Source organism: Salarias fasciatus, chromosome 1 (assembly GCF_902148845.1).
Source record: "Salarias fasciatus chromosome 1, fSalaFa1.1, whole genome shotgun sequence".
NCBI lineage: Eukaryota > Metazoa > Chordata > Actinopteri > Blenniiformes > Blenniidae > Salarias > Salarias fasciatus.
In genome coordinates this window covers 14,989,520-15,011,781 of record NC_043745.1, presented here as the reverse complement: position 1 = coordinate 15,011,781, position 22,262 = coordinate 14,989,520, and the positions used below count along the sequence as shown (strand labels likewise).

Below are 22,262 nucleotides of genomic sequence, written 5' to 3'. Positions count from 1 at the left end.
GACGAATAGTTGAAATGCTTTGGGGTGAGGCAGGTGATGGTGTTTGCAGGTTTCCCTCTTTGTGCTGCGTGGGATTAATGTTGCTAATCGCCCCCGGGATTCTCTGAGCTGTACTGGAGGAACAATACGGCCTGAGGCAATAATTGAAAATTCCTGTAACTTAAATCCTTGTGATGGAAAGACTGGTATTACAGAGTGTGATTGTTTTGTTGGCCAATACCAATTTTTTTTTTCATGTGCTTTTTAATTTTCAATTCCAATTTTTACGTTTTTCTTCTTCTTTTATGTCCTTTAATCCTTTTTATTTTCATATAGACAATCCTTAATTGAGAATAGTTAAAATCATTTCAGTATTTATAATTATTTATTTCTATCCTGTTTTGCTGCGCTCTAAGTGCATAAATGTTTGCACAGTTTGTGCAAACACTGCATGGAGCAGCAGTTTCCACATCCTCCAGGGACGGCCTGCTTGAAGTGCGTTCTGAATCCCTTGCATATAAACACAATGAAGCAATAAGCGCGGACATGAGGAACGTCAGCTGCTGTCCACTGAACACGACTCTCTCTCTCTGTTTTGTTCACAGTCCCAGAAACCCTGGATAGAAAGCACTTTCACCAAGAGGGAATGTGTGTACATACTTCCAGTGTCAAAGGACCCCCACAGGTATGTCCTGCAGCTGACATGCTGCTGTGTGTCTTCTGGTGATAGCCATGGAAACGGTGTAATTGCATGGTGTGTGTCAGAGCAGGACCAAACCCTAACCACTACTCTGCAAAGGGAAAATGAGTCTGTTTTAATGTTTATGTCTGTCACTGTAATTACTGATTTAAGTGAGATGGAAGACAAGTGATGAACCAGTGTGTCCTGTATTCTTCATATCAGTCACAGACTTTCTATATTGATTTCCCATTATTGTCTTAAAATGTTTCACTGGTTTGCGTGCAAATCCTCCGTTTTAAGATATCCTTGTGGACCCGGACTCAGGTGGAAAACCAATGTTCTCAGAGTGTGGGTGTGAAATTCTGGTGCCGATATTGTTTTGTTTGCCATTTCAGGACTTTTCAGTAGACTTACTGGAATCTGACAATGTGGTGCTAAAATAGTATGTAGGCTTCTTCTTGGCCTGCAGTGAGGGCCACTCATGTGCACACGGAGCACTGGCATAATAGAGCAGCTAAAGGTCATGTTGCTGGTTTGAACATTTTGTCGTAGAGAAACAGACAGGGCAACGGCAGCATTTTATTTTTTTAACTCTCGCTTTAGATTATTTCACTCTTTAAAAACTTCGGAGGTCATTTATTGGAATAATTAGAATTTAAAAGTTTCCTTATTTTTTTAAGGCTATCTAATGGGATTAAAGAAATGTGACACCAGTCCCACTGTTCTCGGAGCTCTGTGCTCAGTATAAAGTGTTAACAGCCATCTGTGGGCATCATGCTTCGCTGTTTTCAGTTACATTGTCAACAAGTTGTGCGTTCTTCATTTTCTTAAAGTTAATATGTTCACTGGATGTCTCTTTCCTGCGTTGTCTTTTGCATCAATTATTTGCCACTGGCCTTTTCTTTTTGAGCTTGGTGCATGTTCTGCTCCTCCTGGTAGATGATTCAGAGGGTGAACATTTAACATTAGACCATAGGTCTGAATGTACCAGAGTCCCTCTTTGGAGCTTTTTCATAACTCCACACAGTTAAAAAGCCAGTTTAACCGGCTGACCTTGTTTAATGTCCTCTACCAACCTGATCCCCTGGGAATGTTCCTCTCCCGGGGGTAGACCAACCCTCGCATTAGCCTCTTCATGCTGTGAAATCATTTAGATTGAAATCAGGGACTGATCACATCGATCTGACCTTCCTTTCAGATGCCTTCCAGGATGCCAGATTTGCCAGCAGCTCGTCCGGTAAGTCTTCATTCGGCCATTGTTTGACTCGCTCTCTGTCACCTGACAGGACCAACCTGAGAGGATGTGCACAAACCGGTTAATTTACACCCAAAAAGGCCTCGGGACAAATTCTTTCACATTGTAATTCCGCTGAACAACAGCCCTTCTCCGGAAACAATTAACTTCCAGGCTTTGTTTGTCAGGATGCACGTGCTCCCTAAAGGCAATTAAAGGTGGTGAGAAAGCACAAGGGTTTAGGTTTGTTTATATTGTGTGTTAACAGTGCATCAGTGGGCACAATGGAGAAAAAAAAGATGACAAGTCACCCTGAAAGTCATAATAAAAGTTGTAGATAGGGTTTTTTTTATTATTATTTTGGTTTGCAGGTTGTAATAAAGGCTAAACCAATGAATGTTGCATTGGTTCCGCGGGTTGGGTTTCAATTGCTTTGAGTCCAGCTGGTGCGTGCCACCTGTCCCCAATGAAGGAACACATGCTCACACTATCATCACGCTTTCGCGTGTCGTCATTAACAGACTAAGTCTGTGGGAAAATCTATGAATGGCCACTAATGTGACCGTTTTGGATGTGCAATGTGATGCTTGATTCAGTTAGTATTGATGAGCACCTTTAAATAAACACATCTTAAAATTAACACAATTACACAACATTATATATGGGTGAAATGTGGAAAACACACAGCTTTGTATTTGAGCTTGTAACAACCAGTGGATGTAATAAACCTTATTGTCTTAATAAATAACACTTCATCATGAATCCACTACCTTTGGCTGTAGTGTACCATTTACTACTAATAATAGTTTATCTTTGCTGTTGTGTTGCTGCTTCTCCTTTGTTCGTACATCTATTTGTTTTAGGAACTAATAACTTCCACATCATAAACTCTGTGCAGAAACACAATACACCCAAATCACTGGTTTCACTCCTGCTTCATCTCATGTCAGGTGGTCCTGTTGGTGGAGCACCAGACATTTTGTAAATAAAGTTAAACAAGTTAATGTTTAAGATCCATAGGCTCACAAGTGGTTTTATTTATTTATTTATCTATTTATTTATTTATTTTTTCAAACTTTTGACTTCTTAGTTTTACAGTTGTGGATAATAGGTTTTTATTGGTGTTTTATAGTTTTCATTGCGCCTTTAACTATAATTTATGATTTATTATTTGCAATGCTAAATATATGGTAGGAAAAAAAATAATTTAGCTTTCCTTTAGTTTTATTGAAAAGGGCATGTTTGGAAAAGACAACTGAAAACACTTTTGCACATGTTAAAATTGTCTCTCAATTAGAATATCTTGATAAAGTAATAAGGAAATTGTTTTGGCGTAACAATGCTTACCAAGGCTGGTGATGATGATCATAGCTGGAGCAGGATGATTTATTGATATTTACAGCACGTCAAGATTTAAAATCCGAATGAGAAATACATTATTGTTTACATCAATGTTGCTTTTGGACTAAAATATTATTTAGTGTTGAAATCTAAGTTTTAAGAGTCCCCATGTTTCCCCATTTCTCCCCGGCTGTCCTCGCACTCCTTCCTGCAGTCTCTCTCACTCTGAGCAAGGTGCCTTAATGGCTCCGCCCCTCTCTGCACGCTCGCCCTGTTAACGTCTCTCGTTTGCAGACAAACACACACCACTTAGCAACGTACAAAGACGGTGTAAAAGTTGAAGGGGGGAACCGGTAGTTTTACTCATCTGATGTTGAGCAGCAAAGCACAAAAAAACATGTTTTAACCGAAATTTCAAGCATGAGAAATTGATCCCACCACATCCGGAGCAGGGAGTGTGTCCGTAATGTCTCCTGTGATTGTGGTCAGCTCGCCTCAGGGAAAAAAAAAAAACCATTTTGAATGGCCAGGGAGACATGAACACGCACGGGTGAATATTAAACACTGGATATGTTTCAATTTTATATAAATCAATAATAGGAACAAATTTCTTCGCATTAATATACAACCTCACACTGGCTTCTCATTGATTTTTATGACGCGTAGTGTTATAAAGGTTATTCCAACTCAGTGGGGTCCCTGACCTTTAAATACAGAGACAGTGTTTGAGGTCATGTCAGATGAGCCTAAAGTGCAGTCAAACATATGGCCCATGGGCCAAAATTGGGACGCCAGAGGGTGCAGTCCAGCCTGTGAGAGGACTGTGCAGATGAGGACAGTTGAGTCAGTGTTGGATTTTTATTTGCAACAGCCTTCAAAGAGACATTTCCCTGCTTTTAGCGTTAAGATGGTTGGCTTAAAATTGATGTTGAAATTTTACTTGTTTTTTAGAAGATATGTTTTCTTGCATGTGCTCAATTTATTAACAATAAACAGTTGGATTATTATGATGTTTTTTTTCACTGCTCTCTTTTCAGTGGTATGAGATTCATTGCCAAAATGTAACTTAGTTTTTTAAAGTGCTAATTTTGAGTAACTTGAGCGACAGTACAGCTGTTGCTCAGTCCTCATAATTTTGCAGAGCCATGTCTTCAGAATGCACTTTTGATACCAGAGAAGATGCGGCTCCTTTGTGTTTAGGCCTGTTTTTGGTTAGTCAGTCACACACCCACTTTCTGTGGCCTCCAGATAGCAATGTGCTTGACCACATTCATTTTAAGAGCAACACTCCCATGGGCACTCGCATGCGTGCCAGTATACTTGCAATTTGAACAGCGTGGGCTCGGGACGGGATAATGACAATTGCGCTGGTCTGAAACCAGCAGAGACGTTTGTTTTGCTTGGTGCCACTACGCTCCGAGACTAAACCTGCATATCATCTTTGCAGCGTTTTCCAAGATAAAGAGCACTTCTCCTGTGATAATTTGCCTTCCTTGGAAAAATCAGTATCGGTTTTTGTTTTTGTTTTTTTCTGTAGATTTTGTATAATCTTCTCTCTCAGACTTTATTTTCTGGAAATTTCTCTCTGAACCTGAAGATCTAACATAAAAACTGTTTTCTCAGGTCTTTAAGGCAAATTACATTCTGTTCTTGAAAATGATCATTGGTGTTCTGTGTCGTATCATCTGCGTTGCTACGGTAAATAGAGCTGAGTGAGTGTATCGCGGTACAAACATTGTAAAAATAACTGTGTTCATCCCAAAGATGCTGTTGTGGGCGGCTGGTGCGGCAGCATGTTGGCTTCACAGCCAGCTTGGCCACCAAGTACTCGGATGTGAAGTTGGGTGAAAATCCCAACCTGCCGGAGCTGGAGGAGTGGTCGGTGGAGAAACACACAGAAGCAAGCCCCACTGACGCCTATGGTGTCATCAACTTCCAGGGAGGGTCTCATTCATACAGAGCCAAGGTAGGAAATAACAAGAAAATAAGGAAGAACAAAATGTAGCATTGCACAACTTCATGCATCTCTTTGCTCTGTGTTTGGCTTTAAGACAAGCGCTGTCTGTAGTGAACCAGATAGGTGTAGCCTTTTTATTGCTTTCTTTCTTCATAGTGACCATGAACGCATTTCGTTTCTTGCTTGTTTTTGCGACAGTATGCACGTCTGTCCTACGACACGCGGCCTGACAGCATCCTGCGGCTGATGCTGAAGGAGTGGCAAATGGAGCTTCCCAAGATCCTCATCTCTGTCCACGGAGGAGTTCAGAACTTTGAGCTTCACCCTCGCATCAAGCAGGTGGTGGGGAAGGGCCTCATCAAAGCTGCCGTCACCACCGGGGCCTGGATTCTCACCGGAGGGGTCAACACAGGTCAGAGGAAGAGGGGTCGAATTTGAAACATCTTGTAAAAAAAGTTCAGGGATAACTCTATAAGGATACAGTCTTTTTTTTCCCACTGGATTTTAATTCGTCATGCCTGAAGGCTTCATGTTGTTTTGTGAAAGAAGCCAATCTGATGTGTCTGGAGGAAACCAATAGGGGGAGAAAGCCTGAGCATAAATGTCAGCGTCTCTGACGTGCTGCGTCAAATACGAGTTTTTTTTCTCCTCAAACAAATCCATGCTTCTGTTACGGTTATGTTTTTGTTTTGTGTGCTGCTAATAGGGTCCACAAATACTTTGATGCATTTTGTCTTTGAAGCAAGCAGGATGAGAAAAAAGATAAATTAATTTCTTTATAAAACCAGACAAAGCCACTCACAAACACAGATGGTAAATGGCACGTGTATGAATATTGACACAGCTGAATGAAATTATGTAACACTACATCTAAATGTTAATTAAAGACTTAGGTTAATGTTCCTAAATTTAAAAATCCAGGGTCGACTCCCTACACAAACATTCCCGCCACCATTAAGCTGATGCGCTGATGTTAGCAGAAGATGTAATGCCGGCCCATAAGCATGTCATTTTGTTGTGAGCCAGGGCTGAGGTGTGTCTGCAGCCACAGCGCGGCGTTAAGATGGTGTGGTCTGATCATAGTGTTTAAATCATTACTCACAGGGTCAATTACCCACACCAGTGATTACTCTTAATGCCCCTCTGGCACCCAGACCGTTCGGGATGGTCCCCAGTCTCACTAATTGCTGCTGAATCCAGGAGGTCTATTAGCTGAGGCTTGTGGTTCACACACAACTCGGGGGACTAATACTCTTGTTGTGGCCCATCGGTGGCGTGTTTGTCATCGGCACGCTGCTGTTTTGACCACTTCTTAAGTGTGATGAAGGATACCGACTGTATCTGCTCCTCTCATAGATTAATAATGAAATATTTAAGAGGAGGGTGGGCTTTCAGTGATATTTGGCAAATTGATATTAAGTTAGTCATCAGTGAAAATGGATTAAAAATGTGTGAATGTTTAATGTCATTTAACGCTTTAACCCCAAAGGTGTGGCGAAGCATGTGGGAGACGCCCTCAAAGAACACTGCTCAAGATCCTCAAAGAAAATTTGCACTATCGGGATTGCACCCTGGGGAGTCATTGAAAACAGAAACGATCTCATTGGCAGAGATGTAAGACCCAAAATTCAGTCTGAAAATAATTCAACTTTAATTATTTTTGGCCTTTTTCTTACGATGCATTCCTCTCATCCTTTTTCTCATTTGATCGCCCTTGGTCCTCGCCCGCCACGTAGATCATCGCTCCGTATCAGACACTGCTGAACCCTCTCAGCAAACTCAACGTTCTCAACAATCTGCATTCTCACTTCCTCCTGGTGGACGACGGCACGGTGGGCAAATACGGCGCAGAGGTCAAATTGCGGCGGGACCTGGAGAAGCACATCAACCTCCAAAGAATTCATGCACGTAAGGTCTTAGGTCTTGGAGCATCAAGGACAAACTTAATGTTTTCCACTTTTAATTAGCGGATGGTTTTTATATTCTTTTGTGATTATTTTGTTGGTTATTTGGAATTACTGTGACATTATGTTGCTCCGCCTGTTCTGATTGGCCTAAAACTCCAATATACATTTATGTAGTGAAAGCAATTTATGTTGTTGGCAATGACTTTTGCCATATGGGCAGTTTGCCGTAGCTTGTTGTCGTGCGGATGATAGCGGTGAGTTGGGCGTAATCATCCACCTCTGGCCAACCGCCATCTGGGCGGAGCTGTGTTAGTGGAATGAGATTGTAGCTGAAGGGCATGAAGCGACTTCAGCCTCAGCGTGAAGCGCTCCGTTGTCTTCACAGGAATCGGTCAGGGCGTGCCTGTCGTAGCCCTCATCTTTGAGGGCGGTCCCAACGTGATCCTCACCGTGCTGGAGTACCTCCAGGAGAGCCCCCCTGTCCCGGTGGTGGTGTGCGAGGGGACCGGCCGTGCTGCTGACATTCTGGCCTACGTCCACAAGCAAACCGAGGAGGGAGGGTAGGACGAGCACACACTCACGGGCATAAAATGGATTTCAATCAAAAAAGGTTTATTTCTCCATACACTGTTTCAGATGACTCAAAGAATAAAATCTGTCATGAAAAAAAAATTGATGGATGGCAGGAAAATTGATTAAAAAAAACATGAAGAAAGATTCAGCACTTCCTCAAATATAAAGAAATATTTAGTCAGGTATAAAATGCCATATTTCACTGAATCCTCATACTCGGTCGCCTCTTCTTACTTGTGTTTCAACTCCTTTGATGGCTCTCATCTATTTCTGTCCCACAAAGAAACCAAACACAAGTGTGTGTGCTACGGACACGAAGACATGTAGTTTGAAGTCTTGTGAATGTGGGTCAAGAGCCACGAATAGTGATCCAGTTTTACTGTTCAACTTATCAATTGTACTTTTTCTGTCAATAGCTGACCTACTAAATTATATTCAGCTTGTCCTGAATAAATCAATAGTTGATAGGAGCTCCATCGACTATTTTAAAGAAGGCTGTAGTCCTGTTGTGAGTGCGTTCACACAGAATATTGAGTTTTAACAGCCAGTCAGAGAAATGCTTACAGATTCAGAGTAATGATTTACAGTGACCCACACACACACACACACACACACACACACACACACACACACACACACACACACACACACACACACACACACAGAATTTAATTCAAATAAGATAACTTCCCTATTCTCTAGATTATTCCTAATTTTAACTTCCAATTCATGAAGATCAGAGCAGTACAGTGTCTTTTACTAATTCGACTTTAGTTCCAAATAGGTTAATTTCACTTTAAAATGACCCGCGTATGCACCTAATTCCAAATTAGACATAATTCCAAATCAAGTGGCTGATCTTGTTGCTAAGAGACACATATTCCAAGATGGCTGCCTGGAGCAAGCGTTGGAGTCGAGGGAAGATGATTTATTTAATGGGAGCCTTAGAAAAAATGTATATAATGAAAAGAGTGGATAGACGCAAGCATTAAAATGCAGACCTATTAAAAACTGTAGCATCAAAGTTAATCAAGAAAGGAAAAAAACACAGGCACTGGAGTTTGTTTGCTTTCAGTAGTCATATATATATATCACCAAAAACCCCTCCCAACCGCCAGGGTTAAAGCAGAATTAAATAAAGACCACTAAACATGACTATTTCCATGTAAACATGAAGGAGAATACTTTGATTATTCAATTTGAAATAATTAACTCTAATTGGAAAAGCATCATGTAGTCACGGCCATGGTAAGGAGTATTTCTGGTCACAGTCTCTGTAGCTAAGTTGTGCTGTAATTACCCCCCCAGTGGTCTTCCTGACGGGGTTGAAACGGACATCATTGCAACCATCAAGAAAACATTCAACTTCAGCCAGAGCGATGCCATCCATCTCTTTCAGACTGTGATGGAGTGCATGAAGAGCAAAGAACTGGTGAGCAGAGTGCTTTGTTCACATGTTACCGTTGCTTTCATGGTTTATGATTCAGGGTATAATTTTGTTTGTTTTCTGTAAATATGATTCATACAGTGCAAGAAGCTAAGTGTTTTTATCAGATGAAACAAATGTTTTACAAATAGTATGAATGTTGAGCTGTCTCCTTCACCAGTCTGCGTTTAAGGCGTAAATATAAAAGTTCTTTTGACTGTGTTGAAAGTTGTGCTGGCATGGCTTTATTGTAGCACGTCACACTGACATGCTGAGTAAGATCACACTCAGGGGGTCATTTTCTGCCTTTGTTGGGTTCAGTCTGAAAACACGCGGCCAGAGAAATGAGCCAATCAGAGAGACGAATCTGCCTCCCCCCCCATCAAACTCCCACCGCCCAGTGAGGAGCTGTAAACACAAAGTGTCGTATTACCACGGCGACTGTTGCTTACCTGCAGGCTACAGGCAGGAATTCTCAGGCTCTTTTTTTTGTTTGTTACTGAATCAAATATTAGCCCAACACCCCCACCCTGGTTTGAGCCAATTTATTAACTGCCACAAAGATAACCGTGATCACTTGAGCGAGTCCGTCGTTAGCGCTATACATTGTTACTGACGTACGAAAACTTGTGTCACGGGGATTTTCACTGTGGGAACCTGAAAATAAGTGCTCTCTTGTTTCTTGTAAAACAGATCACTGTGTTTCACATCAGCTCCGAGGAAACCCAGGACATTGATGTAGCCATTCTGAGGGCTTTACTCCAAGGTCGGTAACTGACTTCCCTCTGAACTCTCTGTGCCACCCACTACCCACAATCCCGTCTAATAAAGGAGCTGAGTCACGCAAAGTTGATTCAGTCTAATCATATTCTGCAGCTCTCTTGGCATTCCGAGGTTAAGGTTTTAAGACTGTAATGTTTTCATTCTGATATAGATATGCTTTGAGAACACAATTCCCCCCAGTGTGCCCTCTTTCTTTCTGCTGCTGAGGAGATCATGTTGCCTGCTTTCACATGGACTCTTTCTTCTAACACTGTCAGTCACCGAGCTTCATCTCTTTAGCTTTCTCTCTCCGGTTTGCTCCCTTCTGTGGGGGAAAAAAAAAAAAAAGTACTTTTAGTCAGTTCTCACCGTAATTTGTTGATTTTTTTTTTTTTTGGTTTGTTTTTCTATTTGAAAATTAAGTTTCAAATGGAAGCAATATAGTGCATGTTTGACCATCCAGCTCTATAGAAACACCAGCAGTCTATAGGTCAGCTGTTCATCACGCCAGAGGAGGGTGGTGTTCAGATTATAGCTGGGTGCAGCACATCTTTGATGCCTGTTTACCCTCATTCCAGCATTTTTTTAGACAAAAGCCAGGGATTTGCAAGTGACTGCAACTGATTGATTGTGAGGAGAAACTGGTTGAGACATTGAAAAGATAAACCTCAGGCCTGTGGCCGAATTGCTCACTTGAGCAAACATTTGTTGGCTGTAGGTGCAGTCGGCAGTAACATCCTCGAAAGGACCCCGGGGTATAAAAGCTTTCATGCCTTTTACAAAGTGTTGGGTGTTGCTCAGAGAGCCTTCCATTTTCCACCAAGCTGTAATTCTTTGACTTGGCGATGTATCAAATGCGATTGATAACACTGTGGTTAAAAACTGCATTAAAACAGCAGACTGGATGTTATTATAATACTTATTACCTTGATCTCTGTTGTGATTTCTGCTTGACATCAGGCACTAAGGCCTGTTTTTGTGATAGATTATTGGGTTGAGATGGGTCTCTCAAGGACATAAGGCAGATTACTATAGCATACCAGGAGACTGAGCTGGGATTTACTTTGTATTCTAATCTCCTCTATTGTTGTGCTAGAGTGTAATTGCCTGTATTACTGCCCAGGCCGTACTCCACTATCCAGCTCTAATCCTGCTTGCTGGCTAACAGGAAATAAAGCTTCACTTCACTTGCACAAGAATTAATATCTCTGTGTCTATCTGTTCATACTTGTATGTTTCAGGCACTAACGCGTCTGCCTTCGATCAGCTGGTCCTGACTTTGGCCTGGGACCGTGTAGACATTGCCAAGAACCACGTGTTTGTGTACGGACAGCAGCTCCTGGTATGTGTGTGTGTGTGTGTGTGTGTGTGTGTGTGTGTGTGTGTGTGTGTGCGTGAACCACCGCTCCCAGGGATGTTTGTTCAGTTCAACATTAGCTCAAAACCTTTGGACTTACCCAAAATGACCCGAGAATCTCCGATGACCACAACTTTTCAGTCTGAAAAACCCGGGGACCAGGCTGGGCTGGGCTGGGCTCGGGGCAGGCTGCCATCAACCGCTTGTCTTGACTGTAACATGAACCCATTTACAGTTGTCTTCCTAAGCAGCGCTCAGAGCCTTGTTTGTTTTAAAGCCGGAGGAACTGCTGGCTCTTGTATGAATTGATTTGTATATTTTGATTTGTATATTTTGTGTTTCTTCCTTGTGTGTTGTTTCTTTTGGTCTTTCGGACCAACTGTGTTTATTTTAGAAATGGCAATTTGTTGTAAAAATATATGCTGCAGGGCTGAGCGTTTATTTTTTTGTTTATAGGTCAGCTCTTTGGAGCAAGCGATGCTGGACGCACTCGTGATGGACAGAGTGGACTTTGTGAAGCTTCTCATAGAAAATGGCGTGAGCATGCACCGTTTTCTGACAATCAATCGGCTGGAGGAGCTCTACAACCTGGTAACATTAGTCAACACACACACACACACACACACACACACACTCACTGGCCTCTAGTAGAGTAAAAAGACGTGCCTTTTGAATGTGTTTGTTGTATTTCCCCTCTCTTTTAGAAACAATCTCCCAATAACCCAACTCTCCTTCACCTGGTTAGAGATGTTAAACAGGTAGTTGGTTTAGTACTCATCACTTTTCATGGTTAGCTTGATGTAAAAGGTCTTAAATTCCTGCTCGCTGTGCCTTTTTGCAGAGTCATCTTCCTCCAAACTACAAGATCACTTTGATCGACGTGGGCCTGGTGATCGAGTACCTGATGGGCGGGACTTACAGGAGCAACTACACCCGGAAACGTTTCCGAATAATTTACAACAATCTCCACGGCAACAGTCGGGTGGGTGGAGGCATTTTGAAATTTGTAGTGTCTCAGATGTCCGATACTCCCTTTCCTGTTGTCGATATTTAAAATTTCTTCTCTTACTCGGCTTATTTTGCACAAGTTTACATGTTATGTTTATCTATCACACATCACTACATGAACATTCAACTGTTTTTGAATTAAAATTTGTTGTGAATTGTAAACGAAATTGGTGAACGACCTCCGAGTGTGTCTAGTAAATATTATTTTCCTCTTGTGTGCAGAGGTCTGGGCGTCACATGGCAGGACCAGGGTCTCACCTGAGGAAAAACCACGAGTCGTTCAGCATGCAGGCGGACAAGAAGGAGAAAACGAGGCACAACCACTTCATCAAGACCGCCCAGCCCTACAAACCCAAGGTACACTCCACTTGTTCAATGAAAACACATTTTATCCTGGACTCAAAGATAAAAACAGCTCTGCAACGTTGATGAACCCACTTTGATCTACAATCTGCTTCCTTCTTCTCTCAGTTGGAGTCTTCCGCCGAGCAGAACAAAAAGAGAAGCAAAGAAGAGATTGTGGACATCGATGACCCCGAGACTCGGCGTTTTCCCTACCCTTTCAACGAGCTCCTGGTGTGGGCCGTGCTGATGAAGAGGCAGAAAATGTCACTCTTCTTCTGGCAGCACGGAGAAGAGAACATGGCGAAGGCGCTGGTGGCCTGTAAACTGTGCCGGTCCATGGGATACGAGGCCAAGAAGAGCGACGTGGTGGATGACACCTCGGAGGAGCTGAAGGACTACTCAAAGTAAGTTTGATCAAAGATGAACTATCAGTTTCTTAAAAACACATCATGACCTGCTTGTGCCGGCGCTCGTCAGTGAGTTTGGGACTCTGGCCGTGGACCTGCTGGAGCAGTCCTTCAGGCAGGACGAGACCATGGCCATGAAGCTTCTGACCTACGAGCTGAAGAACTGGAGCAACTCCACCTGTCTGAAGTTGGCGGTTTCCTCCCACCTCCGCCCCTTTGTGGCTCATACCTGCACACAGCTGCTGCTGTCCGACATGTGGATGGGACGGCTGAACATGCGCAAGAACTCCTGGTACAAGGTTCATGCTCCATCTACATTTTATTTTTGGGGGAAACTAACAAAGAAGTGGGGTGCCTGCTGTGCTGAATCTGAACTGTGATTTAACTGTTATTTTAATGGCCTTGCTATATTTTGCATGTCAAATTTTCATTGTAAAAATTTTGATTTTAGGTAGTTTCAGGTGACAGAAGAGCGGTTGTAATATTTTTACAGTTTAACTGCTTTCGAAAATGATGCAGTAATCAAAGTTTGTGCTTCACAAAGAAGGCTATTCTTTAGTTCACCATTTCTATTGGTACTCCTAGCTGTTCCCTTTTATATAAATCTTATTGGAACAATGGCTTGCTATTTAGATTTACATTGCTTATTCATGTCCAGTTTCTTTCAGTTGGGAACATTCATGATATGTAGGATCATAATGTTGTGGTTGTTGTTTCTGAATCAGTTGAAAGTCCCCTCGTCTGTAAACATACAGGATTTGTGAAACCGTTTTTATTTGAAGACACAAATTTTAAGTGATGCCATTTATTTCTATGTACACAGTTTGGGGGACTTGTCATCAGATAGTGCCTGTCACTTTCTCATCAGCCACACTTTAAATTAGCAAACAAATACATATTTTATTGAGAATAAGTTGTCGGTGTTACTGGATTTCTGGTTAAATCCAGACTCAGATCATGGAGAACAAAAGATGATCATTATGTGTGTAAATCAGACGCTCGGCTTGACTAATAAAGCCGCAGCCACCCACATGAGTGTGTGTTTCCAGGTGATTCTGAGCATCTTGGTGCCTCCTGCCATCCTCCTGTTGGAGTACAAATCCAAGGCTGAGATGGCTCACATCCCTCAGAGTCAGGACGACCACCAGATGACCATGGAGGACAGCGAACACAACTTCCAGAACATAGCTGAAGACATCCAGATGGTCAGTTAGTCCCTGCTTGGTCAGAATGCACGAAGGAGTGAAGGAAGAGGTTGTGAATTCTCTCTCTCACGCCGGTGACTTTGCCTTCTGCTCTTGTGCTGCAGGATGTTTTCAAAGAGACCAGAACCCATGACCATGTGGAGGTGAAAAACGACATGGAGATTCACGTCCGCTCCAGAAAGCTGCCATTAACCAGGAAGATTTATGCCTTCTACCACGCTCCCATTGTCAAGTTCTGGTCCAACACGGTATGTTAATTGCAGTGGAAGATTACAGGTGTTTTTCTTTTTTGTAGAATAAAATGACCTCCTGTAATACAATAATAATACTTTTTACACATATTTTGAGATTTGTGCAGAATGAAGTATAATGCAAATGAAAATGGTTCTCAGAATGTTGGAGGAGGAACCACAATACGTCCCTCTCAATGCTGATTTCTTCTTGTGCCAAACTGGTTTATGTTCAATTCCTTATTTCCTGATCAAATAAGAGGAATCATTATGTTAGGAAAAGGCTCCCTCACCACCGGACCCCAAGATTTTTTCCTGTACCTCCCCCCCTGAAGCTCTCTGCTGCCCCCCAGGGGCTCCCTGCGCCACACCTTGAGAACCACTGCACCCTTTAAACAGGAGCGAGTACAAAGTGTCTCCCTGTGTTATCAGCCACCCGCACGGAAAACACTGACACTAAATATAGAAGCACGGCTCTGTCGCTGCATGTCAGTGCTGAAGAGGTCACAAGAGGACAGATGTTTCACCATCTACGGAGAAATTTAGGGAATTCAATCGCATGTCAAAAAGGATGACCTGATTTTTTTTTTTTTTTCCCCCCTCTGAGTCAAATCCTCAGCAGTCAGCTGCTGTCCTCAGTCTGTTCTTCCTTACAGTTACGTGATCAGTTTGTTCTTTAAAATTAATTTGGATTCTCTGCTCTGCCAGTGATTTATTTGATAAGCAACACTCCCCCTACTTGGCTTTGAGGATTGGATTTTTCAGAATAATGTCATATATTGTCAGACAATGTTGCTCTTCTATTCTTTATACAAGAAAACCTTTCTTAAGCACACTCACCCACTGTCCTACTCACACTAATTTCTTACCTCCTCTCATCTTTATTTATGTACACAAGCTTGAGTCTGGTTCTCAGGACCCCAGGGTTCATCGCTGGGTTATTTAGTTGCACAGACAGTTGTTTTTCAGGCTGCTAGAGACCAAGAAGTGCTGATAGCATCACTGAACCTGCTAGTCGACATAATGTGGCCTCGCTCTGCGCTTATCTACATCTGCTGCGCCTGCTTTCAGCCCGGTCTCTACACATCAGTGCACCTCTGCATCATTGACTCACCCTTCTCCCAGAGAAGAATGGCCGCTTTTCCCGCAGTTCACACTTCACATGTCAAGCTTGAGCAACTTTCTGAACTGTAGACTTACTCAGTTTCCCACACCTCACATTGTGGATAAACTGTTTTAATTTTAGTCTCCCAGCACTATAATAATAAGAATAATAAGTGAATAATAAGAAGGGTTTCACCATTGATATTAGAATTACGGTCATTTTTAAAAATGATTGAATCAACAACTGTCGTTTTCATTGAATTGGCTGCCGTATTTCTCAGATTGTGGACAGTTTGGCTCTCTGGTAAATTGATCTGAAATGTTTTTTCTTTAAATTTTTCTTTTGCTGTTATGTAGGGAAAGCTTTAAATTACCAGAAGATCACCAAAGTAGGAAATCCTCACACGAACCAAGTAGATATTTGAGAAAACTCCAATAAATACTTGTAATAATTGGCAATAAATGGCAATTTGAGTCTGGGAAGTCTATTGGGAATCATGAGTATCTGCTCAAACTTAGAAACAAGGTAATCAAAGATAAAATAATTAGGGCTGTCAAAAATAACGCGTTAATGGCGTTAATTAATTTATGTGATCGATCTCATTAAAATTTTTAACGCATGCGCATCATGACAAGCGGCGCGGTGTGCAGACGTGCAGAGCACGTACAAATACACTACACACAGACATTATGTTATGGTGTGCATGTTTTAGTTTTTTGAATATTTATTTTATTTGGAGCCTTAAAGAAAAAACACATCACGTGTTAAATATATATGATCATATCCTGTCGTTTTTTTGTTAATGCAATACAGGAAAAAAGGGTATATTTCAGACATAGTTGGAAATTGCGATTATTTGTGATTAATCATGATTGATTAATTTGTAAGCTGTGATTAATCTGATTAAAAATTTTAATCATTTGACAGCCCTAAAAATAATTAAAATCTTATCGATTAGTTTTAAGAGATTTAGGATTTGAAACTTGCTTCAATAACTCGCTGACCAGAAGAGAGCAGATGACCAAAGCTGTTTGCGATCTCACAGGTGTAACAGTTCAAACAGCCGAAGACACGCCAGTGTGTGTAAAAACAAAAAAAAAAAAAAACCCTTTTGGTTGAGGCTTTTGAACGACTGCTTAAATAAACCCAGTGTATATGTACATTTGATTTTAGTAATTGACAATATGGTTTATGTCCTAGAAAGAAAAAGTTGGGTTATTCACGTTTATCTTTCAATCCTTTGAGCCGACTTTTCCTTTTGGGGAAATTTGAGCTTCACTCGAGTCGAGACGGTGATGATTTAGCTTTTCTCTCGCAAAGTCTTTATCCACACAACTGACCGCCGGCTGAGCTCCGAGTCTGAACACATGCGCTCCCAACTCTGAGTCAGTGAGGAGATTTAGTCCATCAAGAGGACCTCGGCTGACCTCGTCCCAAAATAATTCACAATTCGTTTCTCGGTGACGTGTAATTACTTGTAAACAGTTTTGTGTGTGTTGCAGCGTTGTGGTAGAATGAGCCTCCCAGCCGCCCTGCACGCGCCGTCTATCTCTCACTAAGTAGTAATTTCTCGGCTGAATACTGTACAATGTGATGTTTTGATAATATGAGATATTGGTTTTTGGAATTCGTAAGCATTAAAAAAATATAGTAGATACTTTTATATATGATCTCTAGCTGTTGTGACAGTTTTAGGTTTACTTGACATTAGTGTGCATGACACTCACTTTTTAAATCATTGTTGTGATGTTTTTTTACCCTCCTGTTCATTTTTTCATCCTGGTGGAGAAGTAGCTGCAGCTGTCTGGCGCCCCCTAGAGGAGGCCCTCCAAACATTTAGAAAGCCATGTTGAACGTTTAAGCATGTTTCCTTGTCTTTCTTTCCTCCTCCTCCTCAGCTCTTCTACCTGGGCTACCTGATGCTGTACACATACGTCGTGCTGGTGAAAATGCCTACATTGCCTTCTCCTCAAGAGTGGGTGGTCATCCTTTACATCTTCACCTCAGCCATTGAGAAAATCCGGGAGGTATGTAGATTACCTTTTCTTCCCCACAAATTCAAACTAATTGCAACAGTGGATTCATTTATTCATGTTTCATCAAGACTGAGACACTCTCTTTAAATATGAGCATCCTTCTGTTCAGAACTTTTCTTTCCATTTGTCGCGTGTCTCCTTTGTTCCAGATGTTTATGTCCGAAGCGGGCAAAATCAGCCAGAAAATAAAGGTGTGGTTCAGCGACTACTTCAACGTGTCGGACTTTCTGGCCATCGTGACCTTCTTTATTGGCTTTGGCTTGAGGCTTGCGGGAGGAGCTGCCTTTGTCCCTGGGAGGACAGTCTATTGTCTGAACATCATCTTCTGGTATGTGCGCCTCCTGGATATCCTGGCCGTGAACCAGCAGGCTGGGCCGTACGTCATGATGATCGCTAAAATGGTGAGTCCTCCACCAGAGCAGCGCTGCACTGGGAACATGTGATGTCGATAGATGCAGGTTTACATGTACTGTGTTCATAATCTTCATATAAGTAATGATTATTTCATCAGTCAGTGTTATTTCGTTCAAAAAGTCAAAGCTGCAGAGTGGACTTTACCTCCAGGCAGATATCGTTATCATGTGTCTGAAACAATGCAACGCAGAATTACTGCATCTGAATTTGGCAATTTAAGCGAACCTGAAAAGTAACGATTCGCCTCAGACGGCCTGTTCAGATGTCCGGGTGACACCACTGTGTGACGCAAACTTAAATCCCTATTTTTGAAGGTGTTACTCCAATTTAAAGCCATGTGCTTTCCATCTCCCTCAAACAGATGAGCGCTGTGGAGGATATTTTATGGTACATAATGTTATGATGAACATCTTTGTGTCGTTGTTTTATGATTAAATTTGTGCGGATACTTTTTGCTAGTATTTATAATAATAATTCAGTTCCTTTAATTGTGACTATTCACATCTAAACAGCATTAATCATCTATGTTCTTACTACGTTGTTATTCTGTATAATTCAAAAACATATGTAAATATTCAGCACATATGTGTCGATTAGAAATATGTAATACCATGCATCAATAATTTGCATTAATCCATTTGGCATTATGTGAAAGTTGCTTGTTAGTTTTCATGCTGGGATTTATTCTGGACTTCAATATAAAGCTGATTGTGAGCAATGTAAGCAAAGCATGATTTACATAAATAAGTTAAAATTTATCAAAGGCTTAAACCAGTTTTTTTTTTTTTCTTTTAATGTGCAACAAAAGTACTCAAACACACAGATGTACTGTTATGTAGTGCTGTGTCATCATCCAGATCCCAGCAAGAAAGCTACGAAACATATTTCCCATCTGACTCCTCAGTTTAAATCCTACTTCATCTGCTCTGAATGTGTTTGAGTGTCCATTAATAGATTTATCGCCGACTTTACTAACATCTGCTTTGGGGATTTCAATATAAGCATTACAAATATGGTGATTGTTCAAACCAGAAATACCAAAATGATTATACCAGCGATAGTAATGACTTTGTGCTGACTTGGAATCCCCTCAGTTGACTTTTATACCATAAAAATGTTTGTTTCAGCAGTCAAATAGTACTTTGACACCATCATGCCTCTTCTACAAATCTCTCGCAGGTGGCCAACATGTTTTATATCGTTGTGATCATGGCTGTCGTCCTGCTGAGCTACGGCGTCCCGAGAAAAGCCATTCTGTACCCAGACGAGGAGCCCAGCTGGACGCTGGCCAAAGATGTGGTGTTCCAGCCGTACTGGATGATGTACGGTGAAGTGTATGCCTATGAAATCGATGGTAAGGACGATGAGGATGGTAGGCCAGATTATGCGGGTAAGGATAGTTTTCTTCAGAGCGCCTTATCACAGCGTTAAAAGTTATTCTCACTCAAAACGAGCAGCAGGACTCAAACCCGCAATGGCCTAATCATCATTTCTCGTCACAACCTCTTGTCACACAGCACAGGGCAGGGCTTTTTGCTTCACCACAGCATCGACTGCCTCGACTCGGCTACGAAACGGTTCCGCATAAAAGGCGGCGATTAAGTGATCATCACTTGAGTCAGGCGCATTTGAGGCTCTGGTGGAATAAAACACCTGGCTTTGCTCCGTAATCAGAGTTGGTATCCTGAGATTTCACTGCCTGCTGAAATTCATCACAGCCGTCCGTCACTGCTCATGTGGCTTCAAATTTTGAATTTATTCTGCACACAGAAAAAAATGGTACGAGGAGGGGATCGAAGGCCAAAGGGACTTGTACAGGGATTCCGCTCCTTTCAGTCATCACAACAAATTAAACATTTCTGAGGCTAGCAGATAAACTTTGAAAAGATAAGGAGATAAGGTGGTGAGATAACTATATTAAATGGTGAAAAGGAAAGATAGAAAAAAAATATACAACGTTCTGAATAATCCTTATTTGTGGACAATAATGGAAACAGGAGGAATCTTTGAAAATCTGGAAAAGAAAAGACAATGCAAACAGTCAGGGATTGTCATCAAGGGAAAAAGGTGAATGTGAGTCCAATCAGAGTGGAGGAGGTGACGGGAGGATTCCTATATGAGAAGATGCTATTGAGCTTCCTTTTGAAGAGCGAATAGGAAGATGTGGATCTGAATGGGGGTGGGGCTAATCCACTCCAAAATGTAGGGCCTCCACAGGACAAACTGAACTGACGGTGAGATGTAAAAGGTAAATGTAGATGGTAACGGTGTCTGGGATGAAATGATCAAATGAATCACATTTGATAAAGTAAAGAAATCTTGAAGGATGTCAGGAACATCTTGGGTTCTGTAAATATACTAGTGAACAAACCTTGTTTCAGTCAATGTTAAACTGTAATGTCATCACCAATGTACATTAAATTAGATGTGATTATTTTCAGGTAATTTTGAACCATTTCAGTAATGTCAGCTCCATTACATGCTTTCACGTGTGACGGTTGTGTATCCCTGCTGAGAATGATTTGTCTCTAGAAGATTAGTTGTAGAGAAGTCTGAAGATCTCTTAGGGTTTGAATTATATTGATTACAAACAAATGAAGGGGAGAATAAGTGAATGTGGCTGTGTACTTATTGTAACAGCATTTTTTTTTTCCTTTTTCAGTGTGTGCCAATAACAGTGAATCAGCAGTGAAGTCCTTGTGTAAAGCAGGAGTTTGGCTGACTCCTCTCCTACAAGCAGTCTACCTCTTTGTACAGTATATACTGATGGTCAACCTCCTGATCGCCTTCTTTAAGTGAGCAAAGTATTTTGTTTTTACATTTCCTATTTACATTTCCTTTTTTTTCTATTTCCTCTGATAGCGTCCTCATAATGGAACATGCAGAAAAGATTTACTTGTCATTTATTTAACGATCACTGTTGTGTTTCATTTTCCAGCAATGTGTATCTCCAAGTGAAGTCCATTTCTAACCTGGTGTGGAAGTACCAGCGCTACCACTTCATTATGGCCTACCATGAGAAGCCTGTCCTCCCGCCCCCCTTCATCCTCCTGTGCCATGTGTACTCCCTCTTCTGTATGTGTAGAAAGAGGAAGAAAGAGAACACTTATGGACCAAGTACGCTGAAATATTCTTTCTCAACATGAGTAATTAACAGATTAAGTCTTGTTGCTGCTTAATTTACAAGTAACGTGCGTCTCCCTCCTTCGCCCCCCCAGAGCTTTTCCTCACAGAGGAAGACCAAAAGAAGCTTCATGATTTTGAGGAGCAGTGTGTAGAGACATACTTTCATGAGAAGGACGATCAGTTTCACTCCGGAAGCGAAGAACGCATCCGTCTTACTTCAGAGAGGTATTATTTCTGTTTTAACCGTCACATAGCCCTGGAAAGTTTTACAGTGTTAAAAGAGCAACCAGCAGAATTCCATCACTCACTATAAAGATGCCAATAATAAAAATGATATTTTTCCCGTGTGCTTGAATGCAGTAAAGAATTTTGATGTCTTCATTCAGTGAATCTGTCCACAGTACAAACAGCAGGAAACCCGGATGGATGACTGAATAACTGAAGCCACTTGTCGTCTGTTTGCAGAGTCGAGACGATGTGTTTGCAGCTGAAGGAGGTCGGAAACAAGGTGAACTTCATAAAGCGCTCTTTGCACACGTTGGACTCTCAGATCGGCCACCTGCAGGACCTCTCGGCCCTGACTGTGGACACTCTGAAGACCCTCACCGCTCAGAGGGCGTCGGAGGCCAGCAAGGTCCACAACCAGATCACCCGGGAGCTCAGTCTGTCCAAGAACGTGGTCCCCAGCATCGCCCCCGTTCCACCGGACACCGGCCCGCACTCCAAATCGTCCGTCATCGGCAGGCGCAGCGCCGGCCCCAGTGCCTTTGTCCAAAGTGCTGTGGCCGTCTCCCCTTCGGAGCTGCGTCTCCGAGGCCACTCCCTCACCCACAGTAAGCTGACCCGTCCACTCGAGCCGGGCTTCTCCGACTCCCCATCCAGCCTGCCCAACGTGCCCTCCGCCGGGGCTCGCTTCCACATCAGCAGCACCCCCTCCCACCCCAGTGGCTCCAGCCACCCCGAACTCGCCCTCGCTGGGCTTCACCAGCACCAGCAGCACCTCCAGCCAGACAGCGCCTCCGTAGAGTTTGGGGCTTTTGTGGGTAAGTATGAGGGCGAGGGTGAAACTGCCGCCGAGGAGAGAAACCAGGATGAAAACCGTGTGTGTGTGTATCCGACCGTTGTTGTTGTGTGTACGACCCCGGGCTCTGCTCAGCCTGCTTGCTTG

General features: G+C 42.3%; 1 protein-coding gene across 2 annotated transcripts in view; it reads left to right on the top strand.

Moving 5' to 3' along the window:
* trpm7 (transient receptor potential cation channel, subfamily M, member 7) overlaps positions 1–22,262 on the top strand; it is a 38,025-nt gene that overhangs the window by 8,644 nt on the left and 7,119 nt on the right. The window contains exons 2-26 of one of the 2 annotated variants that reach the window (XM_030100548.1): positions 585–664; positions 1,860–1,898; positions 5,001–5,202; positions 5,392–5,605; positions 6,683–6,807; positions 6,930–7,101; positions 7,486–7,660; positions 8,982–9,105; positions 9,793–9,865; positions 11,103–11,203; positions 11,675–11,809; positions 11,923–11,976; positions 12,060–12,200; positions 12,449–12,583; positions 12,698–12,975; positions 13,049–13,277; positions 14,028–14,183; positions 14,288–14,431; positions 17,417–17,545; positions 17,704–17,955; positions 19,148–19,322; positions 20,631–20,763; positions 20,907–21,085; positions 21,187–21,319; positions 21,560–22,137. In XM_030100548.1, the coding sequence (XP_029956408.1) occupies positions 585–664; positions 1,860–1,898; positions 5,001–5,202; positions 5,392–5,605; positions 6,683–6,807; positions 6,930–7,101; positions 7,486–7,660; positions 8,982–9,105; positions 9,793–9,865; positions 11,103–11,203; positions 11,675–11,809; positions 11,923–11,976; positions 12,060–12,200; positions 12,449–12,583; positions 12,698–12,975; positions 13,049–13,277; positions 14,028–14,183; positions 14,288–14,431; positions 17,417–17,545; positions 17,704–17,955; positions 19,148–19,322; positions 20,631–20,763; positions 20,907–21,085; positions 21,187–21,319; positions 21,560–22,137 (4,156 nt within the window). Of the gene's footprint in view, positions 1–584; positions 665–1,859; positions 1,899–5,000; positions 5,203–5,391; positions 5,606–6,682; positions 6,808–6,929; positions 7,102–7,485; positions 7,661–8,981; positions 9,106–9,792; positions 9,866–11,102; positions 11,204–11,674; positions 11,810–11,922; positions 11,977–12,059; positions 12,201–12,448; positions 12,584–12,697; positions 12,976–13,048; positions 13,278–14,027; positions 14,184–14,287; positions 14,432–17,416; positions 17,546–17,703; positions 17,956–19,147; positions 19,323–20,630; positions 20,764–20,906; positions 21,086–21,186; positions 21,320–21,559; positions 22,138–22,262 lie in introns of those variants that run through there. The other variant, XM_030100627.1, reaches the window with a different exon arrangement.